The sequence below is a fragment of the Dendrobates tinctorius genome, unplaced genomic scaffold, assembly GCF_039654945.1.
Source record: "Dendrobates tinctorius isolate UK_male_01 unplaced genomic scaffold, ASM3965494v1 ptg000082l, whole genome shotgun sequence".
Classification (NCBI taxonomy): domain Eukaryota; kingdom Metazoa; phylum Chordata; class Amphibia; order Anura; family Dendrobatidae; genus Dendrobates; species Dendrobates tinctorius.
Window position 1 is genome coordinate 56,256 of NW_027361750.1, and position 19,730 is coordinate 75,985.

The 19,730-nt window shown below is 41.1% G+C and overlaps 1 protein-coding gene across 3 annotated transcripts in view; it reads left to right on the forward strand.

The window, feature by feature from the left end:
* Window positions 1-19,730, forward strand: part of STAU2 (staufen double-stranded RNA binding protein 2) — a 322,980-nt gene that overhangs the window by 52,194 nt on the left and 251,056 nt on the right. For all 3 annotated transcript variants that reach the window (XM_073583829.1, XM_073583830.1, XM_073583831.1), the window contains exon 2: window positions 19,260-19,419. In XM_073583829.1, the coding sequence (XP_073439930.1) occupies window positions 19,260-19,419 (160 nt within the window). The remainder of the gene's footprint in view (window positions 1-19,259; window positions 19,420-19,730) is intronic.

Below are 19,730 nucleotides of genomic sequence, written 5' to 3' on the forward strand. Positions count from 1 at the left end.
TTCGTCTTCCATTCTTCTGTCACTATATTTTTCATCTTCTACTATTCGTTTTGCTCATCTAGATCACACTTCATGGCAAGAATATTTATTTTTTGCTTTGCTTGCGGTAAGACACCATCATGCCATTTTTTAAACCTTTCTGTTCTTGGTGACCCATTGTGAACAAACCTTCTTCTAATAGCTCCTTTCCAGAGAATATACCAGGGCTGTGGAGTCGGCGTCGGTGCTCATTTTGGTGGAGTCGGTATAAAATGGACCGTCTCCTAAAATATATAATAAAATGGGTACAGTAGTTCAATGCAGAATGTGCAGAATATTTTTTCATAGGAATTTGGGAAAGTTATGAAATGTCCTATAAATGGCTGTTCTATTCCTGATCTAAGGCTACATTCACACAAGAACAGGTTCTTGCTATTGTAACGGACAATGCTTCAAACATGATAAGTACAATTAAACTGATGAATGAGAGTAATGAACAACAGCTAGAAGAAAATTTAGGTTTCAGTATGTTTGAGATGGAAGGCCACAGTGCTGTTCATGTAACTGAGGAACAAACAGATATTACAACAGAAGAACAGCAAAATTATACTAGATGATCTTGTTGAAGCTGCTTCAAAACACTTTCATATTCATCACATGCACTGTATTGTGCACACGCTGCAGCTGGCAATAAGAGAAAGTCTGCAAGAGGGACATGCTGGAAATCTGATTGGAAAAGTGAGGAAATTGGTGGAAAAGTGAGGAAATTGGATATTGCTGCCAGAACCCCTAAAATTGATTCCATCTTGAAGAGACGTGCTGGGAAAGGGGCAATTGTCGATCAAGCCACTCGGTGAGGCAGCACTTATTTAATGATTGAGCGATTCCTTGAACTAAAACCATTTCTTATAGATATGACAAACCCTCAGGTAACCCTAAATGAAGGTCAATGGACACAGGTGGCTGAATTGAAGGAATTGCTTAATCACCCATTTACCGTGACTAAAAAAATTACAAGCTGAGGATTTAACTCCTGGCATTTTCTTAAGGGAGTGGAAACGAAGAGAGACACAGCTATTGGAAAATAAAATTTTTCTGGCAGCTGTTTATGTGGACCCAAGTCATCGTATACTGCTTGATGATCAACAGCTTACTAAAGGAAAAGTCTCTGACTGAGGTAGCAGTTAGGATGAGTGGCCTACAGAAGGACTGCCAGGCGCAAGAGGACTTGGGTCCTGACAGTGCTACTGCTGCCATATCTTCATCCTCATCAAATGAGGCTTTTGACTTTGAAAAGTATTTGAATGACATGAATCAGGCAAAGCGTTGCTGCAAGGAAAAAGATTTCACTCCGTCTCCTATAGCAAGCAGATTGACCATATTTCAGCAAAATGTTTCACTTGCTCTCAAAGAAATAGAGAAATTCAACCGTTCATCAAAACTGACTGTGCATGAGGCAGTTCATAGACTCACAAATGTTATTTAGTATGTTTTTGTTGAAAACTGTTTTTTGCCACTTACATAGTTTATTATAGTGATTGATTTTATATTATATACAGTATATATACACAATATATACATATATAATCGATATTACTAGTGTATTACATATTTACAATTTATTACAGTTTTTTGTGTTCTAAAGTTGTATTCCAATAAATATATATTATGTTCTATCTAAATATTTTGATTATTGTATCATAAAAATGATGTATCATGATGTATCATATCATTTAATGTATCATCAAAAATGATGTTCACATTGTACTACAATAAATTCTTCACTTACTGTAAATATAAGCAATATATGTTGGAGTCGGTGTAATGGAAATTGAGGAGTCGGAGTCGCAGGTTTGGCTTACCGACTCCACGGCCCTGGAATATATGAGTGGTTGAGTGATCGTCACATCGCCATATTTAATGAGTTGACTACTGTTATGAGTAGCGTGCAAGTAAAATCTCCGGTGCTGAAGATGAGGTTAATCTATAGCCGTCAATATACATACATATATGTGAACCGAACTATGCAGGAACTTTTTTTGTTTTTGAAGTTCTTAGAAAGTTGTTACTGGTGATCAAAAATGTGACTAGCTCATCTCTTATTTGATGTCTTTTTCTAGAAAATATTTGAGTTATGGATTATTTCCTGCTAATTATGTACCACAAATGGTAGTTATTGACTAGGCTTGAAATTTACATTGATTTCACGTTTCTATCATTTGCTTTAAGGTACTGTCACACTAAGAGATATCGCTAGCAATATCGCTATAACTAGTGACGTTATAGCGATATTGCTAGCAATATCGCTATGTCTGATACTTACCTACGACCCGCTCCCCCGCTGGTTATCGCTGATCGCGCGAGAACGTCCTGGACTGTTTCTCGTCGTCAGCTTCCTGCGGCGCTTCCTGTGGAGAGACGAGCGACGCGTGGAGCCGGGCGGGAGGACGTCAGGATCGCCTGGTGTGACAGGTAAGTAGCGACCCCCGTCCCCAGCGATGTCACTGGTGAGATCTGCCTGTGTGGCAGCTCACTAGCGACCACTTAGCGATGTACCAGCGATCCTGACCGCGTCATATCGCTGGTCGGGATCGCTGGTACATTGCTAAGTGTGACAGTACCTTTAGGCGGTCTTTGGTAAGGAACAACCAGCATTGATCCAACTAAGCCTTATTTATGGTGTTGTGGAAACATTTGCCATATGTGCCTTTACAAATCATAGTGGTAAAGTTGAACATTAACCCCCCAAAAAATAACTGCTCATATATTATTTTGGGTCAATCACTACTAAAGTCTCTGGACTTGGATCTCTTCTGACTCTTACATCCATGGACCCTTTGGCTTTTAAATTCTGCAGTATTTTGCATGGCCTGCAACGTAAACTAAAAAGTACAGAGGGTCAGTCATAGAAATTAGCATATCCTCTCAACTTATGGTGATCATTCATTAGTGTGAGACTATAGAAGGCTTTTCACTCGATACCAAATCCTGCAAAACAGTGTCCACAAAATACAAAAAGGAATAAAAAATCTAGTTTCAGAGACTGGATACATGAGTGACGGCAGTAGAGGTGATCCAGCTCTTCGTCTTCAAAGCTCATATTCCATTATTGGCACATTACTAAATTGTGACAACCAAAAATCATAATAATGTACGCTTTTCACTCAAAACTGAAATATCTGCCATCTTTAAAACAATACAAGTGTTATTTTTGGACAGCCTTATGACCCCTTAATGAAACCCAGGGCGCTTCACACACAGGGAGTTTGATGGCCAATACACATCTGTCACAATCCCAGGAATTTCCTCATTGATTTATAAGTGTTGTATTCCCCACATGGGGTGCCGTCCTTCATAGAATATCCTTACAAGTAGCCTTTTGTGCCCCCCTGCGTGTTTGGTGCCATTTCATTTTGTCAGGACTCGCTCTACTAGTTTCTGTGAATTTGGGTGGAGAAAGGTAGTGGATGGCGACAAAAGCAGCTGCTCCTTGGGACACCTTTATAAACTATGACACCTCTTGGGGCAGCATGTGGGGGCACGGTGTCAATGAATTTTTAAAAGTGAGCTGTCGTTTTTTGCTGAGTCCTAACTATTGTGCTGGTTGTAGAAATGTTTTGAAAACTTTTATGTAAAAATCGCATGTACGGTATATTGCTCAAGAAATTACATTGGTTACATGAGGCCGATCGTTTTTGGTAGGTTTTTAATCAGTAGGTTTATCTTGTGATGTCTACATCAAACGAGTCAGCAGTTGTTGCTGGTATTCCTGAATTGTAATATCCTTTCACTACCTGATGTGTATTGATTTTCATGTTTTTGAGTATAATGGAGAGTAATTGTTTTCTTGATGTCAGTTGATGACCACTTTTTTGGGTAAACCTGCAGTTCCCTAGCTTTTCCCAGTTTATTAAATTAAAAAAAAAAAAAACAACTTTTTTTTTTCTTTAACAGGAGACCCACATTTTAATTTAAGAGGTAATTGAGATTGTTAAAAAGAAATCATGTTATTTTACAAAGTTATACCAGTTTTACACATGTCGATCATCGCCATTGAATGACTGCCGACGGCTACATGTAAACTAATTTAATGATTATTTATCGGCCTGCTGGGACCAGGTGACCACACTCCGATCCGCATAGAAAGAATGCTAATATGACCGTTTTGTGCACATAGAATATTGTTCTCTGCAGCACATGTCCGGTTTATACAGGACATTATGCTGTCGGTAACAATTATTTTTTTTCAAGCAGTTTTAACAAATCATTTTACCCAAGGAGCAAGCTTTTTGCCTGATAGTCTGGAACAAACATTCACATGAATGCACAATCCCCAAATATCAACCCATCTAACATCCGCTAGGAATCAAAAAATCCACTTTTCATTTTATACCGTTTTCTTTTTTGTCCTCTTTCATTTTTTTTCCCCACACGTTTTGCAGTGTGAGTTGTATCTTTTATGCCACCATTTATTTGCCATTTAATGTACTGAAATTGTGTGGTGGAATGGAATAAAACAAAATGTACAACTCTGCCATTGTCTTTGAAATTTTGTTTTTGTAGCATTCAATATGTACTATAGTATAAATGCTGCCATTTTTATATGAACCATTTTGATGTACTTGCACCTTTTTTTTTTTTTTATATATATAATTTTTGATCACCTGATCGCAGAAAAAAAAATTGAATTAAACAAAGTTTTTGCCTATTCTGGCATAGGTATGGCTTTGCAGTATATGGTCCTGTCAGCATTCACTTATGGCAAGTCTTAATCCGGGTACTCCTGGCACCACATACCATTGGCTTGTTATGCGCATTAACAGAGGATCTGCATGTTGAAATGTAATGTGCTGATTCTTCATGCCCCCAACAACTGTCTACCAACTTCCTCAGGCTCTGATCCCAACAAAATTGGCAATTAGGAATGACCGTTTTCTAATGTATATCCTCCTCAAAGTGATATGGATCTATGAAGGATGATTATGGTAAATGTTATAACACTTAAAATTTGGGGTAGAAAACAGATGTGAAGCAATGGATATAAGCAAAATGTAGAACCGTGAGAGCTGCTTGCGTGACGAATCATCCCATCATTGCAGCTGTATTTCAGGGTAGACCTATTTACGTCATGTATACAAACCTCAGGACTTTAAAAAGTGTTTCCTACAACTTGCCACTCCATAATAATACTAATTTTATTTCTATCACGCCAACATATTGTGCAGCACTTTACATTTTAGAGGAGACTTGTACAAGCAATAGACATTACAGAATAACAAACACATAAATCAACAGATACCAAGAGGAATGAGGAACCTGCTTTCAAGCTTACACTCTGAGGAAATGGGGGAGACACGAAAGGTGGATTGTAACAATTGCTTTCATTGTTCTGACCAGCCATAATGTAATTGGGTGTTCATGTAATGCTGCATGAACTGTTTACCACACAGAATGTGTAAAAGTACAGACACAGAGGGCTATTAAAAGCATAATACGTGTGAGAACAAATGATACGAGGAACCTGGTTTTGAAGAAAATTTTGAATGGGCAACACAGGGCGTTTTCAGGGCACGCTTAAAATTATGGGTATTGGGGATTAATCGAATTGACCTGGGTAGTGCATTCCAAAGAATTGGCGCAGCACGTGAGAAGTCTTGGAGACCGGAGTGGGAGGTTTGGATTATTGAGGTTGTTAATCTAAGGTCATTAGCAGAACAGACGCAATGGGGAAGGGTGGTAGACTTAGATGAGGAAGGAAGTGTAGGGTGGTGCTGAACCGTGGAGTACTCCATTCTGTAAGAGAATAATTTCCCTCCACTATGTAAAGAAATGTGATCAGTATTGACAAAATGGAAGGCACTCCCTTAAACAACTTGGACGCATTTCAGCAATAGAAAAATGACTATTCTATCAAAACTTTTATATCTTTTTGAGACTTTCCCCATATCGGTCCCACTCAGAGAGATACTTTTCAAGCAGTCATTCTAAATTTCATATGGGCAGGAAAACTTAATAGAATTCCAAAGCCTGTAATGTTGGCTGATAAAAGGATGGGAGGCCTAGCGGCTCCTAAATTTATTCATTGCTATTGCGCATCACACCTCCGCATGATCCCACCGTGGTCTTTTAAAGTTGCCTATACGAAATTGATGGAGATTGAAAGATTATGGTGAGCCCCAGCTCACCCAGACTACCTGATCTGGAATAGGGCTTACATTTCATCTTGAATAGACCTATTAGTTCCAATGATTCACACCAGAAATATATGGAGGGTCTGCTCTAAAAAAAAATAAATAAATAAATCTGGCATCAACAAACTGCTCTCTTCTTCCTTCCGAATTTCCCTGAAAGTCTAAGCCACTCAATGACAGGGGTGTGGACTCAATCTGGCTTGTTTAACTTTTCCCTGTACAATCAACTATAAAACACAAATTCTACATTCCTATGATGAGCTGAAAACAAAGTTCTCCCTCCATTCTCTTTCATTATTCCATTACATTAAAGGCCCCTTTACATTTAGCGATGCACCAGCGATCCCCACCACGATACGACCCGGTCAGGATTGCTGGTGCATCGCTAAATGGTCGCTAGTGAGCCGCCAAACAGGCAGATCTCACTAGCGACGCAGCAATGCTCGGAAGTCGTACTTACCTTTCAGATGCAGCGATGATGTCCGTCTTCCGCCCGCGTCCATGTCTCGCTTGTCGGCGCCAGCAGGAAGCCGACGACGAGAAATGGACCAGGCCGATCTCGCACGATTAGTGATAGCCAGCGGGGGAGCCGGTCGGAGGTAAGTATCACACGTAGCGATGTCGCTGCTGCGTCACAAAATCGTTGATGCTTTAGCGATATCGCCATGTGTAAAGGGCCCTTAAGATTATGCACTTTGCCTCATCATTGTTCCACAGTCTACAGACCTCCATTCCGAATTCCTTCAAGAGACTAAGCAAGAATAGTTCCACGAGAGGTTTAATTTCTAGCATTTACAATATTCTACAGACTCCAGACACCGATTCCTTAACTAGACACTTATATTCTAAATGGCAGGAATATTTGGGTAAAATATTAGCAGTGATAGAGTGGAGAATTTTTTGGACAAGAGCAGCTAAGACTGCATCTTGTATTTCTTACTAAGAAAATCGGTACACAATTCTTCATCTCTGGTACCACACACCTGAGTTTTTTTACATTAAAATGGACCCATCTATTCCTCCCCTTTGTTGGCGATATGTCCTGTCTAGAGGTTTTATTTTTTCATATTTTTTGGGACTGTCCACTGATTAAACCATTTTGGCTGGAAGTCCAACTCCTCATTAAGCAATTTTTCAGAGTAGATGTCAGTCTAGATCCTCAGCTCTTTCTATTAAATATTTTCCCTGAGTCCATATCTAAAGCCCCCGTTACACATTGCGATATCGCTAGCAATATCGCTGTAACGTTACCGATTTTGTGACGTAGCAGCGATATTGCTAGCGATATCGCCATGTCTGATACTTACCTCCGACCGGCTCCCCCGCTGCTCATCGCTGGTCGCGTGAGAACGTCCTGGACCATTTCTCGCCGGGCGCTTCCTGTGGCAGCGACGCGTGGACGCGGGCGGAAGGTCGTCAGGATCGCCGCGTCTGACAGGTAAATAACGACCCCCGACCCCTGCTATGTCGCTGGTGAGATCTGCCTGTGTGGAAGCTCACTAGCAACCACTTAGCGATGCACCAGCGATCCATATCGTTGTCGGGATCGCTGGTGCATCGCTAAGTGTAACGGTACCATAAGAGATCCATTAGATTGCTTTTACATATGCTGACAGCAGCACGCTTTGTGATTGCCACCACTGGAAGTAAACCTCTCCACGTTCCCAGCTAGACCTGTATTCTCACATCAAGGATATCAGAAATTTTGAGTACCAGGCAAACCTTAATGAAAATACTGTAGAGAGTGTTAACCTTATTTGGAATTCCTTTTGGGCCATGTTAAATATATGACCTCTATGAGATGGATATTAATAGGTCTCAACATTCTATATCCTATCCCCCCACCTTTTCCTTTTGTTGGAGTCTTTGTTCATGAGCTTTTACTCTTTATATACGTTACTTGAAAATGTTTACCCAAATTATAGAATAATAATGATTGACAATCTATAAATATTGGTGAAAAATTTAAAATTGTTTCTTTTCCTGTAAAAATTGAAAAATGGATTTAAAAAGCATTTCTTCCTTTCTATTAGACATTAAGCATTGTAACCTCTTAGTATCCAATCTATCTGTAATAATGTTAGAAAAAAATCTTAAAATATATTCAGTAGTATATCCTTTTTGGTTTCCCATCAGTTGGAACTGCTTATCTCTCCAGTGTTAAGATGCATTGCAGCAGGAGGCCGCAGAGCCCAGGGTGGTCTTCATATATTATAGCTGGTGGGCTCAGATCTCTCTTCAGGCAGAACTGCATCTGTAAGGAAACCAAAGGGACCACATCTGAGATGCACATTAGCACAACCTGCGATGCAGAATTGGAACCAGCTCTTCAATGTATTTTATTTATTTATTTATTTTTTTTTAGAGGTAGACACAACTGACTAGTTTCTCCATTCTCTTGTGTAAAGGGAAGTGTGTGAACTGCAGGACTAAATACACAGATGTAGATAAAAAGTACAGAGTTGGTTTAGAAGACCATGCCAGACATTCTTGCAACTATTTAAGATAAATCACAAAAGCTTTTGCGGAACTAATCTGGGTTTGCCATAGTGACAGGGAAAATTGTCGTTCATTATGTTTTTACTGGAACATGATGTCAGACTAAAGCGCACACTGAAACAATCTGTAGCTCTTTTGGATAAGTATATTAATTGCACACACACACACAAAAAAATAATAAAAAATAAAACTCCTGAGGGTCCATTTCTCAACCACCATCATGTCTAAATCTAGATCTGAAAAGATAAATACACGGCTGAGAATCAAATACTAGTGTGAAGACTGTTTATGTGATAAGACGGATAGAGCTATCTCTCTCCTTGAGGAATGCACTTTTTTTTTCTTTTTAGTATTTGGTCTGTAGGATCGTTATCTTCTGCTTACTACGATAAATGACTTTACATCTGATTTTTGTTGTGCAGTAGGTTAAAAAATTCTTTGGGGAACTCCAATAGCTTAATTTTGTTTATATCATTGTTTTTGCCTGCAAAGGAAAGGAATATTTTTTGCCTCTCTGTGAGAGTGACTTTTTTTTTTTCTTTTTTTTTACTTTTTACAAGCTGTATAGTGTATACAGTCATATGTAAAAGTTTGGGCACCCCTATTAATATTAACCTTTTTTCTTTATAACAATTTTGTTTTTTGCAACAGGTATTTCAGTTTCATATATCTAATAACTGATGGACTCAGTTATATTTCTGGATTCAAATGAGGTTTATTGTACTAACAGAAAATGTGCAATCTGCATTTAAACAAAATTTGACCGGTGCAAAAGTATGGGCACCCTTATCATTTTCTTGATTTGAACACTCCTAACTACTTTTTACTGACTTCCTGAAGCACTAAATTGGTTTTGTAACCTCATTGAGCTTTGAACTTCATAGCCAGGTGTATCAAATCATGAGAAAAGGTATTTAAAGTGGCCACTTGCAAGTAGTTCTCCTATTTGATTCTCCTATGAAGAGTGGCATCATGGGCTCCTCAAAACAACTCTCAAATGATCTGAAAACCAAGATTATTCAACATAGCTTTTCAGGGGGAAGGATACAAAAAGTTGTCTCAGAGATTTAACCTGTCAGTTTCCACTGTGAGGAACATAGTAAGGAAATGGAAGAACACAGGTACAGTTCTTGTTAAGCCCAGAAGTGGCAGGCCAAGAAAAATATCAGAAAGGCAGAGAAGAAGAATGGTGAGAACAGTCAAGGACAATCCACAGACCACCTCCAAAGACCTGCAGCATCATCTTGCTGCAGATGGTGTCACTGTGCATCGGTCAACAATACAGCACACTTTGCACAAGGAGAAGCTGTATGGGAGAGTGATGCGAAAGAAGTCGTTTCTGCAAGCACGCCACAAACAGAGTCTTCTGAGGTATGCAAAAGCACATTTGGACAAGCCAGTTACATTTTGGAAGAAGGTCCTGTGAACTGATGAAACAAAGATTGAGTTGTTTGGTCATACAAAAAGGCGTTATGCATGCACTGTATTGTTGACCGATGCACAGTGACACCATCTGCAGCAAGATGATGCTGCAGGTCTTTGGAGGTGGTCTGTGGATTGTCCTTGACTGTTCTCACCATTCTTCTTCTCTGCCTTTCTGATATTTTTCTTGGCCTGCCACTTCTGGGCTTAACAAGAACTGTACCTGTGTTCTTCCATTTCCTTACTATGTTCCTCACAGTGGAAACTGACTGGTTAAATCTCTGAGACAACTTTTTGTATCCTTCCCCTGAAAAGCTATGTTGAATAATCTTTGTTTTCAGATCATTTGAGAGTTGTTTTGAGGAGCCCATGATGCCACTCTTCATAGGAGAATCAAATAGGAGAACTACTTGCAAGTGGCCACCTTAAATACCTTTTCTCATGATTTGATACACCTGGCTATGAAGTTCAAAGCTCAATGAGGTTACAAAACCAATTTAGTGCTTCATGAAGTCAGTAAAAAGTAATTAGGAGTGTTCAAATCAAGAAAATGATAAGGGTGCCCATACTTTTGCACCGGTCAAATTTTGTTTAAATGCAGATTGCACATTTTCTGTTAGTACAATAAACCTCATTTGAATCCAGAAATATAACTGAGTCCATCAGTTATTAGATATATGAAACTGAAATACCTGTTGCAAAAACCAAAATTGTTATAAAGAAAAAAGGTTAATATTAATAGGGGTGCCCAAACTTTTACATATGACTGTATATTCTGTTATAAACCAAGCTAATTATTAAAAAAAAAAACACTTTCCTGAGGCACCCACACACTCTTTAAAGCCAATTTCACAACTGTGTAAGAAAGCCACCAAATGCTGGAGAACATTGGAACATGATGATGTTTCACTGGTGAGATTCAATCCCATGGACCCAATAAAGCTGACAGTGCTAACTGTGAAGGTACTCTGCTGCTCGCAACATATTAGCGCTACAGATTGTAGCACCCATCACAAATCTAGAGCTATCCTTTTTATTGAATAAAGGTACTGTCACACTTAGCGATGCACAAGCGATCCCGACAATGATATGACCCGGTCAGGATCACTGGTGTATCGCTAAGTGGTCGCTAGTGAGCTGCCAAACAGGCAGATCTCACCAGCGACATAGTAGCGACCATCGACCGCTGCTTACTTGTCAGACGAGGCGATGAAGACGTCCTCCCACCCGCTTCCACGCGTTGCTCGTCGGCGCCAGCAGGAAGCGGCCGACGAGAAACGGCCCAGGCCGTTCTCGCGCGATCAGTGATAACCAGCGGGGGAGCCGGTCGGAGGTAAGTATCACACATAGCGATATCGCTAGCAATATCTCTGCTACGTCACAAAACCAGTGACGTTATAGCGATATTGCTAGCGATATCGCTTAGTGTGACGGGCCCTTAAGAGTAGGCAGCCAGAGACTGATGGTTTTAATAAAGAAGTGCTCCTACCCACTGTTCCACCATGAAAGGGCCCACCTTTTTACCATAGTTGGTCTCAATCTTCTGGGTTGTAGGATCCCGGCATCCACAACCCTCCGCGGCTGCTCTCGCACTGAAACTGTGAGTTCTCGTTCTTTGCATTAACGCACTGTTGCAGCAGACCACCGAGTGGTAAAAGCTTGGTAAAGTACGCGGATTAGTGCAGTGAGCGAGATCAGCCATAAAAGGTTATGGTAGAAAGTCGGGCCCTTTCGCGAGACCTTAGGAGTGTTTAAGTAAAATTTTCAAAACTGAACATAAACAGAAAAAAAAAAAAAATTTGGGCTGTTCACATAATTCTGAAGCCCAGATATGTACTGAGATTATGACAATAAGTATTTTACTTTCTGTCACTAGTTTACACTGTTTTCTAGATATTCTGAACAGAACGTCCAAAGGGGGGGTGTTATGGCATTGAAATGAGAACTAGTCGTAGCCTCCTACTCTACTCCAAACATGCCCTCTATAGCAACAACCCCACCCTCCATAGCTACAGGCCCTCCCCGTCCACATGAAGAAGTCCTCATCACATAGTAACAAATCCTCCCCCTCTAGCAGCATCAGTGCAGAGAGCAGCTGCTCCTCCCTCAGACACACACTGAACAGTGTTCTATGGAAAGTGAAACTAGTGAGGGAAAATCGTCCTGTATTCTGGGACAGGCTGCTCCCATCAGTATTTGTGTCATTAGAGACACAGTGCTCACACATACACTGCACCAAATCTGCTGCTGTGTGAAGACATCAGTGACACAGAGCTGTCTCATTCACACAGCAGAGGCTTTGTCACACAACAGATTACATCAGTGACTGCCATCCCCTGTGCAGATTAGAAGCTGCAGACCCCCATCACTGGCCATCATACAGTCTGTTCTCATAGCTGCCAGCAGCCTGGGACAGTGAGGGAAGGAATTACTGATAATGAGTCATGTATTGTAATCATGGAGTGGCCCAGAATACAGGACGATTTTCCCTCCTCACTAGTTTCACTTTCCATAGATCACTGTTCAGCGTGTGTCTAGGGGAGGAGCAGCTGCTCTCTGAACTGAGGCTGCTAGAGGGGGAGGATTTGCTACTGTGTGAGGTTACGACTAGTTCTCATTTCAATGCCAGAACACCCCCCCCCTTAGACGTTCTGTTCAGAATATCTAGAAAACCGTGCCAACTAGTGACAGAAAGTAAATTACTTATTGTCATAATTCTGCAGCCCAGATATGTACTGAGATTATGTGAAAAGCCCGGACAACCCCTTTAATTTTAAAAAGGTGGCCCCAGAGTGGTGATCTGTACTCTGTAAGCCTACATTAATGACTTATCCATTGAAAGAGTCGCCTCCTAACTGTTATAAGTAGAAACTGATCTGATCGCTGTAGGTCCTTTCCAGATGAATTACTTGAAACTTCGAAAAGTTTGAGATTTTGATGCTGTTTATTTTCAAAGAATCAGAAACGCAGCGGCATACAGTTCCAATAAAGTTTGAGATTTATAGAAATCTCCTGCCCACACTGCAGAATAAATTGATTTGCGGTACGCATTTCAAGTCTGTAACTTGTAATTTTATCGTGTGGGTGCGTTGAGTTTTATGTGCAGATTTTCCCCATAGGCTTGCATTTAACACAAGCGTTTTTAGTGAGTCTTTGCAGTGGAAATGCATCAAATGTACGTAATCCACACATTACTCGATCTTAAAAGTTTTGTCATAGCCAAATACCAGGAAGTCGCAAAAACAAACAGCTTCGTTTAAAACGTGACACACAAAAGAAACAAAAAAAACTGCAAGGTCATAAATGTGATAAAAACGCATGTCAACACCCCCCCCACTCCATCGCAATGAAATAATGCAAGTAATTTAATTTATGTAATGGGTGCAAAAAATCTACAATATCTAAAATTCCCAAATAGCTCACTGTGGAAATGTAGCCGAACAGACCAACGATTTGTAGCGGGCGGCTTCACAAGCACACCTCGTCACATTTCTTCACTGGTGCTTTAATGTTAGTTGCCGATGCTGCATGCGGAATAAGCCATGTAATAGAGGTGTGTAGATAAGATACTAGTAAAGTGTAAGCCCTGGTGTAAATCATGGCCATATGCTCTGAGAGCTGCTAATTTATTGAATGCTGGTTAAGCTGGGATGAAGCAGAAGTTATCCTGGAATGGCGCATCCTGTAGATCAATTTTATTTGAGATGTTCCAGAGAACTCCCTGTGCTCCTTCAAGTCAGAGATTCTCCTGCGATATCAGCTGCTGTATGTGTTGTTTTTCTTTTTTTCCCTTCTAAATAAAATTGTATGATGTCTGATATCCTCGCATTTGCTTTTCTAAGGCTTTATGGAAGAGGTCCCCACTAGTGATGAGCCAATGTGCTTGGATAAGGTGTCATCCATGCTCTGGTGCTAATCCAGTGACTTTGGCGAGCTTGAAAAATATGCTTGTGTCTCTGCTTCTGCATGTCTCACAATTTGTAGTTCTGAAAAATGTTCCAAAAATTACTATGGCAAACATAAAATGTTTACCAAGCGCCAATAGTCCTGGCTCAAAAGCAAATTGACAAAGATTCTGCAATGTTCTGAAATTACAGGCGTTTTTTTTTTTTTTAATGCACTAAATTATCTGCATCCGCTTATCTGCAGGAGACACGTGTCACATGAATTCTGGTATCCTTGGTCGATTCAGCATGAAATGTCCTCCCACAGTCTTGGGCCTCATTCAGACGTCCATGTTGTACTCGTGGTTTTTCATGGTTATAACTTTTACCCATTATATATGCTGCTGTTCACATCGCCGTGTTTGAGTCTGTGGGACCATGAAAAGTACGCACTGCACGTGGATGTCACCAGTGGGTTGTCCGTGTCTACCATTCCAAAGAATGAGAAGCTTTTGTAATTTATTTTTTCTTCACCCATCCATAAAAAACAGTGATGGTAAAAACGGACACACAGATGCTCAACACTCATGACCTTGGTACAATTTTTTTTACGTATGTGTTTACACACAGACGTGTGAACGAGCCTTTGTACAAGGTAATGACTTGTAATTGCCCGTTTTTATAAGTCCATTGTGGGCTACTTGGATCACTTGCATGTAAAACACTATGAGGGTATTTGCACATACCCGCATCATTTTTGAAGCAGGAGACTCTTCTGGAGAACACAAAGGTGAGGTCCCCAGCTATCAGACATCTATGGCCCAGTATATGACTTCCATAGTCCTCAGCATGGCTGTGATTAGTCTGCCATGACCCCTGTGCCTTTTTAATGCTGAGATTTTCTATTAGCTTCCCTAGAGTCTTGCAAGGCAATTCTGCCAAATTATGCAGAGATCTAGGGACCTGGGGTGGAGGGGTGCGTCAGTATTTAACAATGCAGATTCGCCTATTAAAAGTCAATGTTTTGGGTTGATTGCTATTCTTATTGAAAGGATTTAAACATACACAGCTATCATCCTCTTGTCTTTAGTATATCAGGAACTGATTACCACTGCAAATAATGGATTTGTCTCTTCACTTAGTAACTTAAGGCCCCTTTACATTCAGCGATGCACCAGAGATCCCGACCACGATACGACCCGGTCAGGATCGCTGGTGCATCGCTAAATGGTTGCTAGTGAGCTGCCACACAGGCAGATCTCACAGCGATGCAGCAGCGATACAGCGGTCATTACTTACCTTTCAGACGCGGCGATCCTGATGTCATCCCGCCCGCGTCCACGCGTCGCTCATCGGCGCCAGCAGGAAGCGCCCGGCGAGAAATGGAGCTGCGCGATCAGCGACAGACAGCGGGGGAGCCGGTCGGAGGTAAGTATCACACATAGCGATATCACCAGCGATATCGCTGCCGCGTCACAAAATCGTTGACGCTTTAGCGATATCGCTATGTGTAAAACCCCTCTACTTTGAAATACTTTTTTTTTTTTTCTTTTTTTGCATCTTCCGCTATTTATTTATTTTTTTATGTATATCATTTTTTTTAATGCACTACAATACTACTGTTAACTTACTCCATTCACTGTTGGGCGATTAAAAATGCAGCCTTCTCCTATTGATTAATTGGAGTCATCTCGCTCCAGGTCCACAGGAGACATTTATACCCATTACTTTCATTGTCGGCATTGTTTGGCTTATATTGAGCGGCTCCAGCTTTGCTTTGATTTATTTTATAACCGGAGTGTTTTGGATTCTTGTAATAATGCTTGCAGATGTAGGAGGGAGGAAAATGGTTTTCTCAGAGTCTGTTGGATAAGACCACATGTGTAGAGTTATCTTTGTGAAGGGTTGCTGTCGGATATATTATTGGTCTGTTATGATCAGAAGAGCATTGTGAGAATTTAGATAAAACTTTTTGTTTTTTCTGTCCTGTGTTAGATTATCGAACTTGGTAACTTGGTTAAAGAAAATAGATTAGAAACTTAAACAGTAGGTGTGTGTGTAGATATACTGTATACGGTAGGCTGCTAAATGATTGCATGCATGTATCTCCTTTATTTCAAACTTGAAATAGATATATATAGATCTTTAGATATTTTATATAATTTTTTTTTATTCTACTTTTTTTAGTTTTAAATAAAGGAGCTACAGTGGCTACGGAAAGTATTCAGACCCGTTTAAATTTTTCACTCTGTTTCATTCAAAAAAGTTCATTTTTTCTCATTAATGTATACTCTCCACCCCATCTTGACTGAAAATTTTTTTTTCAAATTTATTAAAGAAAAACTGAAATATCACATGGTCATAAGTATTCAGACCCTTTGCTCAGTATTGAGTAGAAGCACCTTTTGAGCTAGTACAGCCATGAGTCTTCTTGGGAATGATGCAACAAGTTTTTCACACCTGGATTTGGGGATCTTCTGCCATTCTCCCTTGCAGATCCTCTCCAGTTCCATCATGTTGGATGGTGAATGTATGTGGACAGCCATTTTCAGGTCTCTCCAGAGATGCTCAATTGGGTTTAGGTCAGGGCTTTGGCTGGGCCATTCAAGAATGGTCACAGAGTTGTTCTGAAGCCACGCCTTTGTTATTTTAGCTGTGTGCTTAGGGTCATTGTCTTGTTGGAAGGTGAACTTTCGGCCAAGTCTGAGGTCCAGAGCACTCTGGAAGAGGTTTTTATCCAGGATATCTCTGTACTTGGCTGCATTCTTGTTTCCTTCAATTGCAACCAGTCGTCCTGTCCCTGCACCTGAAAAAAACCTCCTCCATAGCATGATGCTGCCACCACCATGTTTCACTGTTGGGATTGTATTGGGCAGGTGAGGAGCAATGCCTGGTTTACTCCACACATACCGCTTAGAATTATCACCAAAAAGTTCTATCTTCATCTCATCAGACCAGAGAATCTTATGTTTCATAGTTAGTCCTTCATGTGTTTTTTTTTTTTTTTTAAAGCAAACTCTATGTGGGCTTTCCTATGTCTTGCACTGAGCAGAGGCTTCCGTTAGGCCACTCTGCCATAAAGGCCCGATTGGTGGAGGGCTGCAGTGATAGTTGGCTTTGTGGAACTTTCTTCCATCTCCCTACTGCATCTGTGGAACTCGGCCACAGTGATCTTTGGATTCTTCCTCACCTCTCTCACCAAGGCTCTTCTTCCATGATTGCTCAGTTTGGCTGCACTTCTGGTGGTCCCAAACTTCTTCCATTTAAGGATTATGGAGGCCACTGTGCTGTTGGAAACCTTGAGTACTGCTGAAATTCTTTTGTAACCTTGGCCAGATCTGTGCCTTGCCACAATTCTGTCTCTGAGCTCTTTGGCCAGTTCCTTTGACCTCATGATACTCATTTGGCCTGACATGCACTGTGAGCTGTGAGGTCTTGTATAGACAGTTGTGTGCCTTTCCAAATCAAGTACTATCAGTTTATTTATACACAGCTGGACTCCAATGAAGGAGTAGAACCATCTCAAGGAGGATCACATGGAAATGGACAGCATGTGACTTATAAATGAGTGTCTGAGCAAAGGGTCTGAATACTTATGACCATGTGATACTTCAGTTTTTCTTTTTTAATAAATTTGCAAAAATTTCTACATCTGTTTTTTTTCAGTCAAGATGGGGTGCAGAGTGTACATTAATGAGAAAAAAAAAAATGAACGTTTTTGAATTTACCAAATGGCTGCAATAAAACAAGGAGTGAAAAATTTAAAGCGGTCTGAATACTTTCCGTACCCTCTGTACATGCAGGCAATCATTCAGTAGCCACACTTTCATTGTTGTGGAACGCTTGTTTATATATGATCGCGGCGAATGTCTAGTTTACACAGGACAATATGACCAGAACAATGATTTTTTTGTGCTTAAAAATCATTACACCTAACAAGTTTTTTAACCATTTTGTTGGTTAATTTGCAGCCTGTTTGCACTACCTGATTATCGGGAAATGAGCAAGAAACTTTTGCTCCTGATAATCTGCCAGTGTAAAGCCCCCGTCACACACAGCGATCTCGCTAGTGAGATCGCTGCTAAGTCACAAGTTTTGTGACACAACAGCTTTCTCACCAGCGAGATCGCTGTGTGTGACACCAGCAACCGGCCCCCCTGCCGGGTATCGCTGGTCGTCCTGGAATGGCCAGGACATTTTTTTTGATCGCTGGTCTCGCGCTGGCCAGCACGCATCGCTGCGTGTGGCTGGCTCGAGACCAGCGATCAGCGAGCTGGCGCTGGTAGCTAAGGTACACATCGGGTTTCTAAGCGGCGTGCAGCGCTAAGAAACCTGATGTGTACCTTAGTTATCAGCCCGCTGGTGCAGGGAGCTGGTAACCAAGGTACACATCGGGTTTCTAAGCGGTGCGCGGCACTTAGAAACCCGATGTGTACCTTGGTTACCAGCTCCCTGCACCAGCGCGCTGGTAACTAAGGTACACAGTGGGTAACTAAGCGACGTGCGTCGCTTGTTACTCGCGTGTCGCTGGTGCTGATCGCTGGTGAAGCTGCCTGTTTGGCAGCTCACCAGCGATCATGTAGCGACACACCAGCGATCCTGACAAGGTCATATCGTTGTTGGGATCGCTGGTGCGTCGCTATGTGACGGGTCTCTAAGAGCACTCTTAGCTGGCCATATACACTAGATGGCTGTCGGCCGGACGAATACTTTGACCATTAATTTTGTTGACATCTCTGATGACCCTCCCATACGCAGGAGTGCTCGCTAGGCCGAGTATACCTGTGTTCTCTATAAGAAAGCTGACGTTGGCTAGAGGCTTATTTCGAGAAGAACACCACGATTGACAATTCAAAATCTGTTATGCGCGATCAACATCTCTCCCATCCAGCCGGCGGCCCCATACACATTAATCAAGTTTACCTGACCCTAATGTCTAAGGCCACTTTCATATCTTGAGTATTTGAGTTTTTTACCTCCAGTATCTGTTAGCCAAATTCAGGAGTGGAAAAGTGTAATAGAAACACGTGCACCACTTTTTACTCACTCCAGTATTTGTAAGCCAAAACCGGAGGTAAAAAAACCCCTCACCAAATACCCATCGAGTGCACGTGGCCTAAGAGGGGACCTTTACTTTCACATGTCATCACATTGCTTTCTATTTATGGTGACAATCTCACAGTCTTATAGGCCTTGCTTACTGCATGCTACTATTTTTGTATTTTTTTTTCATATATTTTTTGTGCCTTCGCAAATAAAATCATTCTCTTCCTATATCTCATAGGTACCTCTGCCCAATGCTTAAGACATTTTACGTTCAGCTAACTGTGGGAAATAGTGAGTTTTATGGAGAAGGAAAAACTCGCCAGGCAGCTCGACACAATGCAGCACTAAAAGCTTTGCATGCACTGAAGAATGAACCGATCCCGGAGAGGTCCTCGTTGGTAAGTCTGCGGTAGAATAAAGGATTGGGCATGTTGAAATCAAACAGCTTGATCCTTGTTCCTTTACCCACCGCCTGCCCACTAATGTGTCAGTGGAGAGGCAGAAAATCCTATATGTAGAAGATAGCTGGTCAGTCCCCCTGACTTCACCGTTATGTAAGGGGACCTCTACTTCAGAGATCCATCACTTTGTGAACAAAAATAGTGTAAAAACAGTAGCATGGTACAAATAGAAGTCTGTATTTATCACTGTTGCTGACACAGTTAATATGTTGGATAGTGTAATATTAAATGCAATATTAAAAGTGCGA